Source organism: Manis javanica, chromosome 9, assembly GCF_040802235.1.
Source record: "Manis javanica isolate MJ-LG chromosome 9, MJ_LKY, whole genome shotgun sequence".
NCBI lineage: Eukaryota > Metazoa > Chordata > Mammalia > Pholidota > Manidae > Manis > Manis javanica.
In genome coordinates, this window is record NC_133164.1 from 77,035,547 (window position 1) to 77,048,914 (window position 13,368).

Genomic DNA, 13,368 nt, shown 5'->3' on the forward strand with positions numbered 1-13,368 from the left:
GCTGAACTGCACAGATTCTGCTGGCTTAATGTGCTCACGGGATTCTTTCTGAAAATATCTCCCCAAACTGACAAATAGTAAATGCCAAAGAAATGTTTGTCCTCTTTCAAAATCAGAGCAGTGGGTCTCTTGGTGATGGTGGGTTGTGTGATATTTTTCTCTTGTTTGATTATATATTAAAAGCAGTTTTGAGGCACATGCCTTGAGGAGGGACTCGCATGCCCAGAATGCAAGGCAGTGCCTTCTCCCTCTTTACACTCTTTTTATGTGTTCATCTGCATTGGATGAGGCTCTGGGTAGAAAGTGTGGGACTCACAAGTATGAGGAAGCATGTGTGCACCAGTGGACAGGTAGAGGTAGCCAAGATGATGAAGGGATGGAAATTAGTGAGACTCAGAAAACTGACGGAGTAAATTAAGATGGCAATTCAAGAAATCCTTCATTGTTTCTTGTCTCCATATTCCATCTCTTTCAGAAAAATTAATGCAGAAAAATATAGAGATTAATAAAACACATACCTTGAAGTCACCAAATGCTATCATTTTGTCATATTGGCTTAGGATTTTTATGTCATGAAATAAAAAGAAATGATGGACAGTTAAATGCCCTTTGTTCTCTTCTCTGATCCTGTTTACTCCCCTCCTTACCCAGAGGTAACAGTATCATGGAGTTGATGTTTTTCCTTCTAACTCTTCCTTTATTTTTATACATACTCACTCATAAACAACATACATTACTGTTTTGTGTAAGTTTATATGCTTTTTTACTTCTTCAATTTGCTTTGTTCACTCAGAGTCACAGTTCCATTGCTCAGGCTGTACACTGAACAGCTCCTGAGGCCCCATTCACACAGACCACTGGGAGAGTGGCTTCATTGGGAGTGGGCAGTATGGCAGCCCTGCATTCCACATTGTTTTGAGATACATGTTGACACATGATAGATTTTATATTCATCTTAATTACTGCATAGTTTGCATCATATGGCTGTGCCACATTTTATTTATTGATTTCCTTAGGGGAAGACAATATTTTGCTACTGTGAACCATGCCAGTGAACATCCTTATACATGTCTTCATATGGCCAGGTACACAAGTTTCTTTGGGGAAGCACTGTTCTTTATTCTGAGGTGGCTATAATTAAAAAAATTATTCTACTGAGCATTAGAATACAAAAAAGACAAACATGGTAAAACTTAAAATATTTATTAGTATGAATCTGTGTGTGTTAAACCCAAAATAACAGATACAAGCAGGCAATTTTGAGGGCAAGGCAGTACTGTAGAATACAAGGTGGAAAGGTCTTAATTGTCTGCAGAGGCGTCTTCTATATGTAATAACTGGGTCCAGCCCAGACAGAAGCCTTTATAAAAACACAAGAAAAAGAAGCAGTTTATACAACAGAGCACTGAAATTGGATCACTGGGTCTGGTTTCAACAGTGTTGGTTGAAAGAATAAACTAGATACCTAATAGGTCTGAATACAGCTCAGAGCCCTTCAGTTTATAAGCTAGCTCATTACTCAGCTTGCCATGAGCTTTACAGAGCAATGAGAAGTGGAGTGCCCTAGAGGGAGCTCAGTTTCAGCCATTACATGCCATATTCCTGAATTGAATTCTCACTGGGGCACAGCCCATTTGTTGTCTAACGGTTAGTTTTAGGTCTTCAACCTTCTATAGTCTGCAAGGTAATGTCAGAGTCAGCACCTTAATGTACCATTTTCAACTACAAAATGGCAAGTCAAATGTGTACCTATGTAAAATGTCTCATGATGCCATTCCCATCTTAGGGATGTTCACTGGGAAATAATCCCTATGAGAACCCATGTCTACACCATATAACACACAGTCATGACCCAGACTTGGCCAGTGACATGGATTACATGTCAACATAACAAATATGATATCCTATTTACACATATACACACATACACTGCTCATGAAAGGAAGGAAGAGGAAAAGGAGTACATTTTGGAAAGTTAAGTGAAGGATGTTACATCACATGAAACTACTTGACATTCTGGAGCAATAGTAATTTCCAGGCCTTTACATATTATGTGGTTATAGTTCAATATTTAGAACAGCCAAAGTAATCTCAAAGCAAAATAAAGGAAGATAAGAAAGCCTCATTGTGGACAAGGCTTGAGAATCTATCCTCAGAGAAGAGTCCTTGTTTATGCGAACACTTGTGTGCTCAAAAGCCATCTGCTCTTTTCACCAGTTGCTCTGAGTAGTGATTATATATACACATACTGTCTTGAATAGTTGAGGCAGCACAGAAAGGTAAAAGAGTTGTTCACCCTCCTATGCTTCTGAAAATAAACCCATGGGCTCATTTTTGGGTAGCTTGCTACATGTGGTTAAGACCAGCTATTTCATGCAGCCACCGAATACCCAGCCCAAAGCTGTGAACCTTGCTGGGGTGTGTGCCATCTCAGCTGGGCAACCAGATTGGCTGGCTAGAGATCAGACCAGGTTCTCAGAAACAGCTAGGTGAGGAAACATTCCAGAAAAAGCCTGCATGTCACCTGGAAAGATGTCATTTAATTTGCAACCTAAATTTTTTAACTTTGGAAAGAGGCATGATAACCACTTGGCCTGCAAGCAGTATCATGTCAGTAATGTGGAGAAAACCCTAAGACTCCCTAAAAAGGCCCAGCCATGACATCCAAATGCCACTTGCTTATAGTTTTGGGGGTACCTGTCTGAGAAAGCTAAGAGGCACTTTTGGACCAAAAATAAGTATTGCTAGCCCTCATGTCCTTAGATTGTCAATTACTCTTGTAAGTTGGGTGAAGCAGTAAGAATATCAAATTGACAGCATATTTGTGAGTTAAAAAAACCTGAGTCTGTGATTTCCACCTGTATTCTGTTCGCAGTCCACATAAAGAAGTGTAAACTGGGCCCTGGTCTCTCAAGGACTCTTGCTTTTTTGTCGATGGCAGCCTCAGAGTCTCTCTCCCTGTTGAAAGCATGGTGGGCACAGCCATGACAGGACCCTGAAGCACCAGCTTATACTGAAAGCTCACGATCTTTAATCAGCTTACTATCTCTTTCCTGGCTTTTACGTTATAGGTTTTCAATTAATGTTTGCTGGGCCTTGAATATTCCTGGCAAAGAAGGTTCCAGCTGGCCCCACTACCACACTGCATGATCACCACTTCTGAGGCTGTCCTTCTGAAGTTCCTCCCGCAAAAGTCACTGATCTGAATATCCTTTAAGAATCACCTCAGTACAACCCCTACTAGGAAACCGACTGCTCCTTGGTTCCAGGTTTTTATGAAGCTACAATGGTAGTAGGATTTGAATTTTCCAATGGGAACAGCTTTTTTTCGTTTCCATGCCTTCTTTCCCTTTACTTCGTTGGATTCAGGCATCCTTAATTAACTGAACAGACAGGGAAGCTGAAAAGGAAGGTTTTATTGAAGCCTATTCTCAGCTAATTGGCACCACAGGGCCAGACCTCTGGTTAGCCCTAATACCCACCTCCCCAGCTTGGCACCTTCTCAAATGCTTTCTCCAATTTTCTAGTTTTGGGGTCTACAATGTTAAGGTGCTGATGCTTCTTCTGGCTGGCTTTCCTGTAACATATTATTAATTCATATGCTTAGAAATTTGTCCTATGATTTAGACTCAAATATCCTCCAGTTAATTCCTTCCCCTTAGATGTGACGCTATGACATATCCTCTTAGTAAAATAATACTGTTTGTTAAGCTTCTCTAAGAGAGTAGGAATTCATTACTGTGGAGGTGATGCATACCAGGTGACCCCTGGAGTCATATTTATACCCTACATCTGTCACTGCTTACACAGTAACTACTTAAATGACCCTTTCAAACCAGGCCACCCAATCCCCAATGTAATTTTTATGTAATTAAAAAATATATGCAATGTAATTTTTAGTCAGATGTGGTTTTGTTTACATAAGACAAAATTTAGAAAAATGTTCACCAAGTAAAAGAGATGTAGACAAAAATTGCTAATACATCTTTCTACACTTTGATAAGAGCTCAAGTCTATAGCTTGAGCGATGGTCCATTCACACTCCACTGAGAGGTAAATTAGCCTTTTGGCGAAGGCTGGTTAAATAACAAAGGCAACTGAGTGGAAGAAATTCCAAAACTTTGGCTAGGGAGCCCGGGAAATCACAGTGGAACACAACACATTACAAGCCAGTAAGACTTTTGTACAAATGTAAGAATATTTTAAGGTTTTTAACAAAAAAACTCAACTGTACTTATCACCTAACATCCGTTCCATCCCGTGTGTATTTCACACACTGAAGGCCATCTTTTGGTGGTGTGGTGGATTTTTTCAGAGTTTAAAAAATCCTTTTCCAGGGACATTTTCTGCCCTGCAGATCTTCATGATGCCAAGCTGGCGCGCTCACTTCTCTCTAGGTAAGGCGCCAGACCACCAGGTATGGGAGGCCCTTCAGCAGTGCACAGGGAGGTGGGCGCTGGCGTCCTCACATGCGGTGGATGCGGCCCAGGGGTCAGCAGCACCGCCGGGTGCCTGGTGTGGGGGGCTTCAGAAGTTTGATTGCTCCATTGTTTGCATTTTCACGGGGGTCCAAGGGTGGGATCTGGCGACCTGGAATAAAATGGAGGCCAAGGTTGAATTCCTTTTTCCCAGTTGACACCACAAACAGACTGTAATCCTGCCTCAACATCTCCACTAAATGCCTGGGTTGTACAGAAAGTGGCAGGTCTACAGGAGTAGCTCTTGTCCCCTCTTCCCTCATTCCTTCTTTCCTCGCTGTGTTGCATGAAGTTAAAATCATGTTTAAAAGTTAAGGAAAAGGAAAAGCAGATTCCTGAGAATATGCACTTCCCTGGACTGGAACCCCACCCGTGCTCCTGAGTAAGGGAGAAAGTCCCCACCCTCCTCCTCTACACAAACTTCAGCCCACTGGTTCCTCCCCAGCCTTCCCCTGGGATCTATCCCACTGGCATGAGTGGATTCATGGCACTAGGACTTCAGCAGTAACAGTGAGTACTCATCTTTTCTGCTTAAAATAGAACTGGGCTGGGATTGTAATCTTCCTGGAAATATCATGTATTAACACTTAGCTCCCCACCCCTCATCCTGCCAATGCACTTGGCACGTTAACTGGAAAAGTCCTAAGAGACATTTTTCACAGGAAACAGTATTTTCATGTCATCCACAAGTAATTTCAACTGTACTTAATGTAATAAATTATTCCAGAGTCTCTATAAATAAACACAGAGTAAAAATTAAGAAGCCAATGGAAGGGGTAGGGGGATGATAGCTAAAGGGATGTGGCTCGTATTTGAGATGATAAAGATATTCTAAAACCGAATGCTGATTGCAGCACATGTTGGTGGATATACTAAAAACTATTAAATTGTACACTTTAGATTGGTGAAATGTATAGTATGTGAGTTTTATATCAACAAGGCTGTCTTTGAAGAAAAGCAATGGAATCTGCAAATAAATACTTGTTTAGAGCCTCACGGTTTTCAAAGATGTTCATAGGCACTATCTCCACTTAATCCTGTGAAGTTGGCGTAATGCTGTTGTTATCTCCATTTTATTATTCCTCAGAGAACTTAGGTTATATGCTGAAGGTCACATCAGTGATAAGTGGCACTGGTGGCTCTGTGATCATGACTTCCGTCTTCCTTTCTGACGGATCCCAAAGCCTGTGTCCTTTCCACTCTACCCCATTAGCTCTCTATGCTACTTTTCCATCTCCCATGAAAAGGTAAGAAACACTACCTCTAAAATCAGGATTTTTAAAATCAGTGAATTAATAAAACAGTTTACTAAGTAAGTTAGTAATTAGAAATGGAAGGGAAATTAGTTCCAAAGATAAAGTCCTTCACTGCAAGTGGATGTTATCTAAGGATAACAAAGAAAGTCAATACTCTCTGGTGGAGGTAGGTGGCTGGTCACAAGGGGCAGAAATAGTAATTGGCAAAGGTACCAATGCATTGTGTAGAAAGGGTGGTATGGCCATGCATCAAAGCTCACATAACAAGACAGACATCACTGGCAGTTATCCAAAATCCACAATCAGATAATGGAGCAGATGGGAAGGTGGTAATAATTTCTACAGCTATTGCATTTGCCATTTTGTATAGCCCACAAAGTTATACAAACCTTCTGCAGGCCATTCCCTAAACAGCCTAGTCAAATCCAGAAGCAAAGGAGAACATATTTTCATCTTCTGGACATGCTGTGTTGTTTTAATTACTCATAATTAAAAGGAAGTAGACTAACATCTCTTCTACTTCATCAATCTTAAGTGATAAAAAAAGGGGGAAAGTTACCAATGATTCACCTAGGTCAGATCTTGCCAATCAAAGAATGACAGTGTCGAGTTATATCGGTACTCATGTTATTTAAAGTAATAATATCCTATGTGCTTCCTGATGTTTTAGGTATTGCAGTAAGAACTTTTGCTTTTGTACCTGAAATATTTTCAGACAAAATGATAATTCTGATTAGGGCAAGCACCTGCCCTAGTTAACTAAGACATGTACTGTTTACTGATCAGAATTTTTGATAGTATCAAAATCAATAACTTATGCTAATGTTAACTTCATGCTATTCATACATTGTTAATGCTCAAGTTGCATTACACTTTTAGTTCTTCTATATACGACTTATTCTTCATGCCCCATGTCATAAGTTTTCATAAATTTTTTTCCTCTAAGAAGGACCCCAAATATAGGAAAAGCTTATACATAAGATACTCACTAAAGTCACAAAAGCAGAGTGGAAAGTAGACAGAAAACAAAGAACATCTAGAAAGCAAAATGGGAATGCTAGGGCAGCCCATATGCCTGCTTCCCACCTCTCACTTCTCTCTTCAGTAGATAATAAGCAAGCTCAAGCTTGGGATGCAAGGGTAAGACCCAGGTCACGCCTCAAGGAGACTCGCCTCTTATTTGTTTAAAACTGTTGGCAATGTTTTTGAATCAGCTGTTGAGTCTGGCTTCTTTAGGAGTGCCAGGTTCTGTTTATCCTCAGAATATTCAAAATCTCTTATTACAATGAAATATTTCTCAAAGACAGAAGGACTGCAGTTTCCTCAGATGTTGTCATTCTCATCTGGAGGAAAGACTTTCAACATCTTGAGAGTCAGTGTCCAGTTATGTGAACTTTGGACAAGTTATATAAAATGTCCAAGACATGCCCCACTCACCTATAAAAGGAATATGAGGAAGTAACTTGACAAACCAGCATGCACTATAGATATATAGAGATATATGGCTGTCCAATTATGGAAGGACCCAGTGGCCACAAACAAGGTCCCGCCGGGCTCTGGTTTCTGGGCACAGCTCAAGTGGAGCCTGCCTGGGGAGAAACCCCTGCTGTGGCTCATCATGTGGACCCAAAGGGTTCAGTTACTAAGGTGGGGAGCATCCTCCTCTTCCACCAAACACTCAACCTAGGAAGGATTCCACAATTCCCATGTCAACCAGTTGAGAGGACAGGAAGTGCTTCCACTTTAAGGCAGAGACAGAGGAAGGCCAGGTCTAACAATGAATGAAGCAACCTAAAAAGAGAAGGAAGCCAACAGTGCTGTGAAAACACAAGAGCTCTGATGTTGTGGTCTAAGTTTATTTGGAACTTACCAAAAGATTAAATGTGCTTAGATGAAAGAACAATTTTGGCACATGGCCATAGCATTTTTCTATGAAAGCGATCCCCTTGGAACACACTGCATCAGTATTACTTACATGAGCACAGAATAGGACAAACACATGTCTGAGAACCACCGGCACATCTCCGCTCTTACAAAATGTCCTCTGAGTATACACTCTCCATAAAAAGTCAACCTTGATATAAATCCTCAACCAAGGTGTTTATTTTAGTAAGGGTTGGGTTGTGTAAGATTCTCCTTGGGAAAAATTAAAAGACTTTTTTTTTTTCAAGTTCAGCTTTCCTGAAAGTTGATAGCCTAGACAAAAAAGCCAGTTTTATAAATGATTCCTCAGTAATGCAATACTGAAAAAACAAACCCCACGGCTACAACCTGCAATGTAGCTCTAAGCTGGGACTGTCATGCTTTTCCACACAATGAAGACAGGACAGCATGCTTAGCGGCAGCTGTTCACCTCGTGTGGCAGACTGGCCACTTCCTGTGCTGGTGTAGAGTCCACCCAGACAATTTTGCTGTTTATATTCTTCTCTATTTCATTCCAGTTCCAGTATTTACTTGGCTCAACTATCTTTTGCTGGGTGTTAGAGGTGCTGGTAGTTGCTGCGTATTTTCCAGTTCTTGACCTTTATTTTCTAAATCATCCAGATTAGTAAATAGACCAAGTTTACTAGGGCTTGGTAGTGTTTACTTCTGATAATGACCTTTAAGCCTCTCCATTCAGAGAGGAGGTCTCTATGGGACACTGCAGTGACTCACAACCATGGAATGGCACCCGAAGAATACAGAATAGGGGCAGGGGAGACATTCATGACACTTGAGGATGTTCTGTGGGTTGTCCTTTTGCTGCCATAAATAAGACAGCACTGGAACTCAATGACTTTCAATATTAGAGTAAAGAATCTAGACCTGAGGAATGAGCTGGCATTCTATATAAATGGTCTATATATAGGACCAGAATGTCTTAAGAAACAGGAGTGGATTTAGCAAGGAGGCTGGCAGAAAGCCCAGGTCCGGAATAATGAGAGCCTGAATTTGGGTGCAGTTGAGAGAAGATGGAAACAAAGATGGAAAAGGAACTGTAGGAAGACATTTGGCAGGATGTGAGAGGGTGAAACCCTGGGTGACAAGTCTCGGCTGCTGAAGGAACACTGTGATGCCCCCAATAGAGAGGGAAGTAGAGGGAGGTACCACTGCCTAGTATTCGTTCCAAACACTAATGTTTGCAACATGGAGGGGCTTGAATTATTCCAAACCATTAAGCTTCCTTATCATACAAGGTATTTTTTCCTTTTATTATTATTTTTAATTAAAAGGCTTTTTTGGGGAGCAGTGCTGGGTTTATGAAAAAATTGAGCATAAAATACACAGAGTCCCATATATTCCTCCCCCTTATACCCAGTTTCCCCTATTTTAACATCTTGCATGAGGGTGAAACATTTATTACAATTGAGGAGCCGTAACTGATCATTATGAACTGAAGTCCATAGTAGACGCTGTGGTTTGTTCTTGGTGGTATACATTCTATGAATTTTGATGAATGTATCATGACACGTATCCACCATCACAATATGGTGCAGAAGGGTGTCACTGCCCGAAACATCCCCTGTGCTCCATCTATTCATCCCTCCCTCCTTCCTCCCCAGCCCCTGGTACCCACTGATCTTTTTACTGTCTCCACAAGTTTGGCCTTTTCCAGAATGTCATACAGTTAGAATCATACAGTGTATATAGGCTTTTCACATTGGCTTCTTTCACTTAGCACAATGTGTTGAAGTTTCTTCCATGTCTTTTCATGGCCTGATAGCTCACTTATTTTAATCGCTGGATAATATTCCACTACATGGATATAGAAATCTTTAATTTTTTAACATTTAAAAATTGGAAGACACAAAAAAATACAAGCCACAAAGGAAAAATCTAATAAACTAGATTTCATCAAAATGAAAAATTCTGTTCATCTAAAGACATTGTCAAGAAAATGAAAACACAAGCACAGCCTGGAAGAAAATACTTGAAAGACAAATATGTGATAAAGAACATGGACCCAAAATATGTAAATAATCTTTAGAACTCAACAAAAGAAGAGAAACAGTACAAATAGGCAAAATTTAAACAGACACTTGACCAAAGAAGACACAGGATTACAGATAAGCACATGAAAAGGCACTCAACACTGTTGATCATTAGGAAGATGGACAGTAAAACTGCAAGGAGATACCCTATACTCCATTTGCATAATTGAAATTTTATCAATTAATTATACCAAGTGTTGGTGAGGATGTGGAGCCACTGGAGCTCTCCGACATGGGTGGTGGGAATGTGAAATGATAAAACCACTTTGGAATACAGCTCGGCAGTCTCTTAAAAAGTTAAACATTACCCACCACATAAGCCAGCCATTCCACTCCTAGGTATTTACCCACACGAAGACTTGTGCATATATTGCCCAAAACTGAAATGACCCAAATGTTAGGAGAATGAATCACTAAATTTTTACTCATACAATGAAATGTCACTCAGCAATGAAAAGGAACTCAGCAAAATCCACATAGTGGTAAACTCTGTAGGACAACTGATCTAATTTCTTAAATGAAGAAATTGCATGAGGAGGGAAAAGAAGATGGAGAGGGAACCTGTTGCTTAAGAGAGGCTTACCAGTCCTATCAGTTAATGACTGTGTGTGAGACTTAATTGCATCTGGATTCAAACTGTAAAATGCAAACAAAGAAACCATTTATGACAATTATGAGCTATTTGGGAATTTGAATGCTGGATATTTGATATTAGTATGATAATAGAATTATGACTCTTAATGTGATAATATAATTGTTAAGTAAAAAAAGTCTATATACTAAAAATATTTACAGATGAAATGATACCTGGATTCCCTTCAAAATAATATGAGTGGGAGTTGGGGGGCTTGTGCAGTAGAGGTGAAATCAGCTTAGTTAATGAGTACATGAGGGTTCACTAGATTGTTTGGTTTACTGGCATATAGGTTTAAAAGTTTCCACAGTTAAGTTCCCTGGAATCTCACCACCATGAAACAACCACTGTTAATGTTGAAATATGTATGTATCCTTCCAATCTTTACCCAGAAGGATATATTATTTCCTATTACATGTTATATGGTTCATAGTTCATGAAATCAGGATATCACACAAACCACTCTGTAACTTCCATTTCACACTCAACAATCTATCTTTTTTTGTCAGTAAATACAGATGTACATCATTATTTTTAGTCACTACTTTATATTGGATACCATGATTTTTAAAAAAATGATGTCCCAACTCTTGGACAGTTAAGTCATTTCCTGTTTTTCACCATCATGAATAATGTTACAATAAGCCACCGTACCAGCAAGAAGTGATACAGCCCAGAAGTTAGCAGGGGCTCTGGGGCCAGCTACTTACCTTCTAATACTGGCCCTCTCACTTACTAGCTGTGTGACCTAGAGCAAGTTACAAACCTTTCCATGCCTCAATTACCCCATATATAAAATAGGGATGATAATAGTGCCTATCTCACAACATCAACAGTACATTAATGAGTTATTATATATCTGAGCAATTGCAACAAAGGCATAGAATAAGAACTTACTGTATGTTAAACATTATTGCTGCATTTTGCACAATTGATCAATTACTTCTTTAGAATCTCTGGATGAAAGTATACACCTTTAGGGCTTTTGATATACAATTTGCCCATATTCTAAAACTATATTACTTCAAAGCCATCTCCTATTACAGCATTTGCTAAATTAACTTAAAGTAAGGTTTTGTCTTTGTTCTTTATTATCCCTAATGGCTAGTTACCTTCATTTGACAGCTATAATAGTGCATATTATAAAATTTACAAATATTTTGTTCTGTTTTTAAATTGCTTTTACCTGCTCCAAACCAAAGGTAACTACCTAGGGAATTAAAAAAATCTAGTGGACATAAAATAGCAAGCCCTCTGGGCAACAAATAACTACAGAACAGACATGACTAATGCCCCCAAGTCTTAACTTTCTGTCTTTCTTATTAAGACCTTATTCTAATTTTCCTTATTCTAATTCTGTTTCCCTCTGGGCAACAAATAACTACAGAACAGACATGACTAATGCCCCCAAGTCTTAACTTTCTGTCTTTCTTATTAAGACCTTATTCTAATTTTCTAAACCTAATATGCTTGTACATCTAATTATGTTTACTTTAAAACACAAATACTTCCCACATTGTTCTCAAACCAACAAAAACAAAAGCCTCGTTCAATATCTAGAATATCTCCAGAAGTGATTTTCAGGAGAAACCTTATTATGTTCCCTCTTCACAGTCAGCATTCAAATTAACTGGAGCAAAACCACAGCTGCCTGGCTGAGGACCCACCCCAATCCAGACATTTTTCCGGTGAGCCTGCAGCCCCACCTCTTTTTGTCATCAGGGAGAGTTAAAAAAAAAAAAAAGGCTCTCAAGCCAGGGTGACAGCGTGAGTAGAGCAGTGGAAATCTCCTCCCAAAAACACATGGAGCTATGAAAATATAACAAAGAAAAATCTTCCTAAAATAGAGACCACAGGACACAGGACAACATCCAGACCACATCCACACCTGCAAGAACCCAGCGCCTTGCGAAGGGGGTAAGATACAAGCCCCGGCCTGGCGGGACCCGAGCGCCCCTCCCCCCAGCTCCCGGCGGGTGGAAAGAAACCGGTGCGGTTTTTTTTTGGCGAGTGCTTTTTGGAAGCCTTAAAGGGATGGGCCCCCGTTGCTAGGGAGGCAGGGTGGCGGGACCGGTGAGCAGGTGCCTGGCACCGGCGCCTGAGGACAAAGAATATCCCGCGTTTCTCCCTGCGGGACCGGCGGACGGGTGCCTGAGACCGGCGCCTGAGGACGGAGGAAATCGCGCGTTTTTCCCCTTTTTTTTTCTCTTTTTGGCGAGCGCTTTTTGGAAGCCTTAAAGGGACAGGGACCCCGGTGCTAGGGAGGCAGGGTGGCGGGACTGGTGAGCGGGTGCCTGGGACCGGCGCCTGAGGACAAAGAATATCCCACGTTTTTCCCTGCGGGACCGGGGGGCGGGTGCCTGACACCGGCACTTGAGGACAGAGGAAATTGCGCGTTTTTCCCCCTTTTTTTTTCTCTTTTTTGCGAGTGCTTTTTGGAAGCCTAAAAGGGACAGGGACCCCGGTGCTAGGGAGGCAGGGCGGCGGGACTGGTGAGCGGGTGCCTAGGACCGGCGCCTGAGGACAAAGAATATCGTGCGTTTTTCCCTGTGGGACCGGTGGGTGGGTGCCTGAGACCGGCACCTGAGGATGGAGGAAATCGCGCGTTTTTCCCCTTTTTTTTTTTCTCTTTTTTGCGAGTGCTTTTTGGAAGCCTAAAAGGGACAGGGACCCCGGTGCTAGGGAGGCAGGGCGGCGGGACTGGTGAGCGGGTGCCTAGGACCGGCGCCGGAGGACAAAGAATATCGTGCGTTTTTCCCTGTGGGACCGGTGGGCGGGTGCCTGAGACAGGCACCTGAGGACGGAGGAAATCGCGCGTTTTTCCCCTTTTTTTCTCTCTTTTTGGCGAGTGCTTTTTGGAAGCCTTAAAGGGACAGGGACCCCGGTGCTAGGGAGGCAGGGTGGCGGGACTGGTGAGTGGGTGCCTGGGACCAGTGCCTGAGGACAAAGAATATCGAGCATTCCTTCCCTGCGGGACCAGTGGGTGGGTGCTTTTTGGAAGCCTTGAAAGGACAGGGACCCTGGTGCTA

The 13,368-nt window shown here is 41.4% G+C and overlaps 1 protein-coding gene across 2 annotated transcripts in view; it reads right to left on the reverse strand.

Moving 5' to 3' along the window:
* Positions 1-1,187: 1,187 nt before the first annotated feature.
* RAB31 (RAB31, member RAS oncogene family) overlaps positions 1,188-13,368 on the reverse strand; it is a 131,349-nt gene continuing 119,168 nt past the window's right edge. For both annotated transcript variants that reach the window (XM_037001106.2, XM_037001107.2), the window contains exon 7: positions 1,188-4,590. In XM_037001106.2, coding sequence (XP_036857001.1) covers positions 4,493-4,590 — 98 coding nt within the window. In that variant the 3' untranslated portion in view covers positions 1,188-4,492. The remainder of the gene's footprint in view (positions 4,591-13,368) is intronic.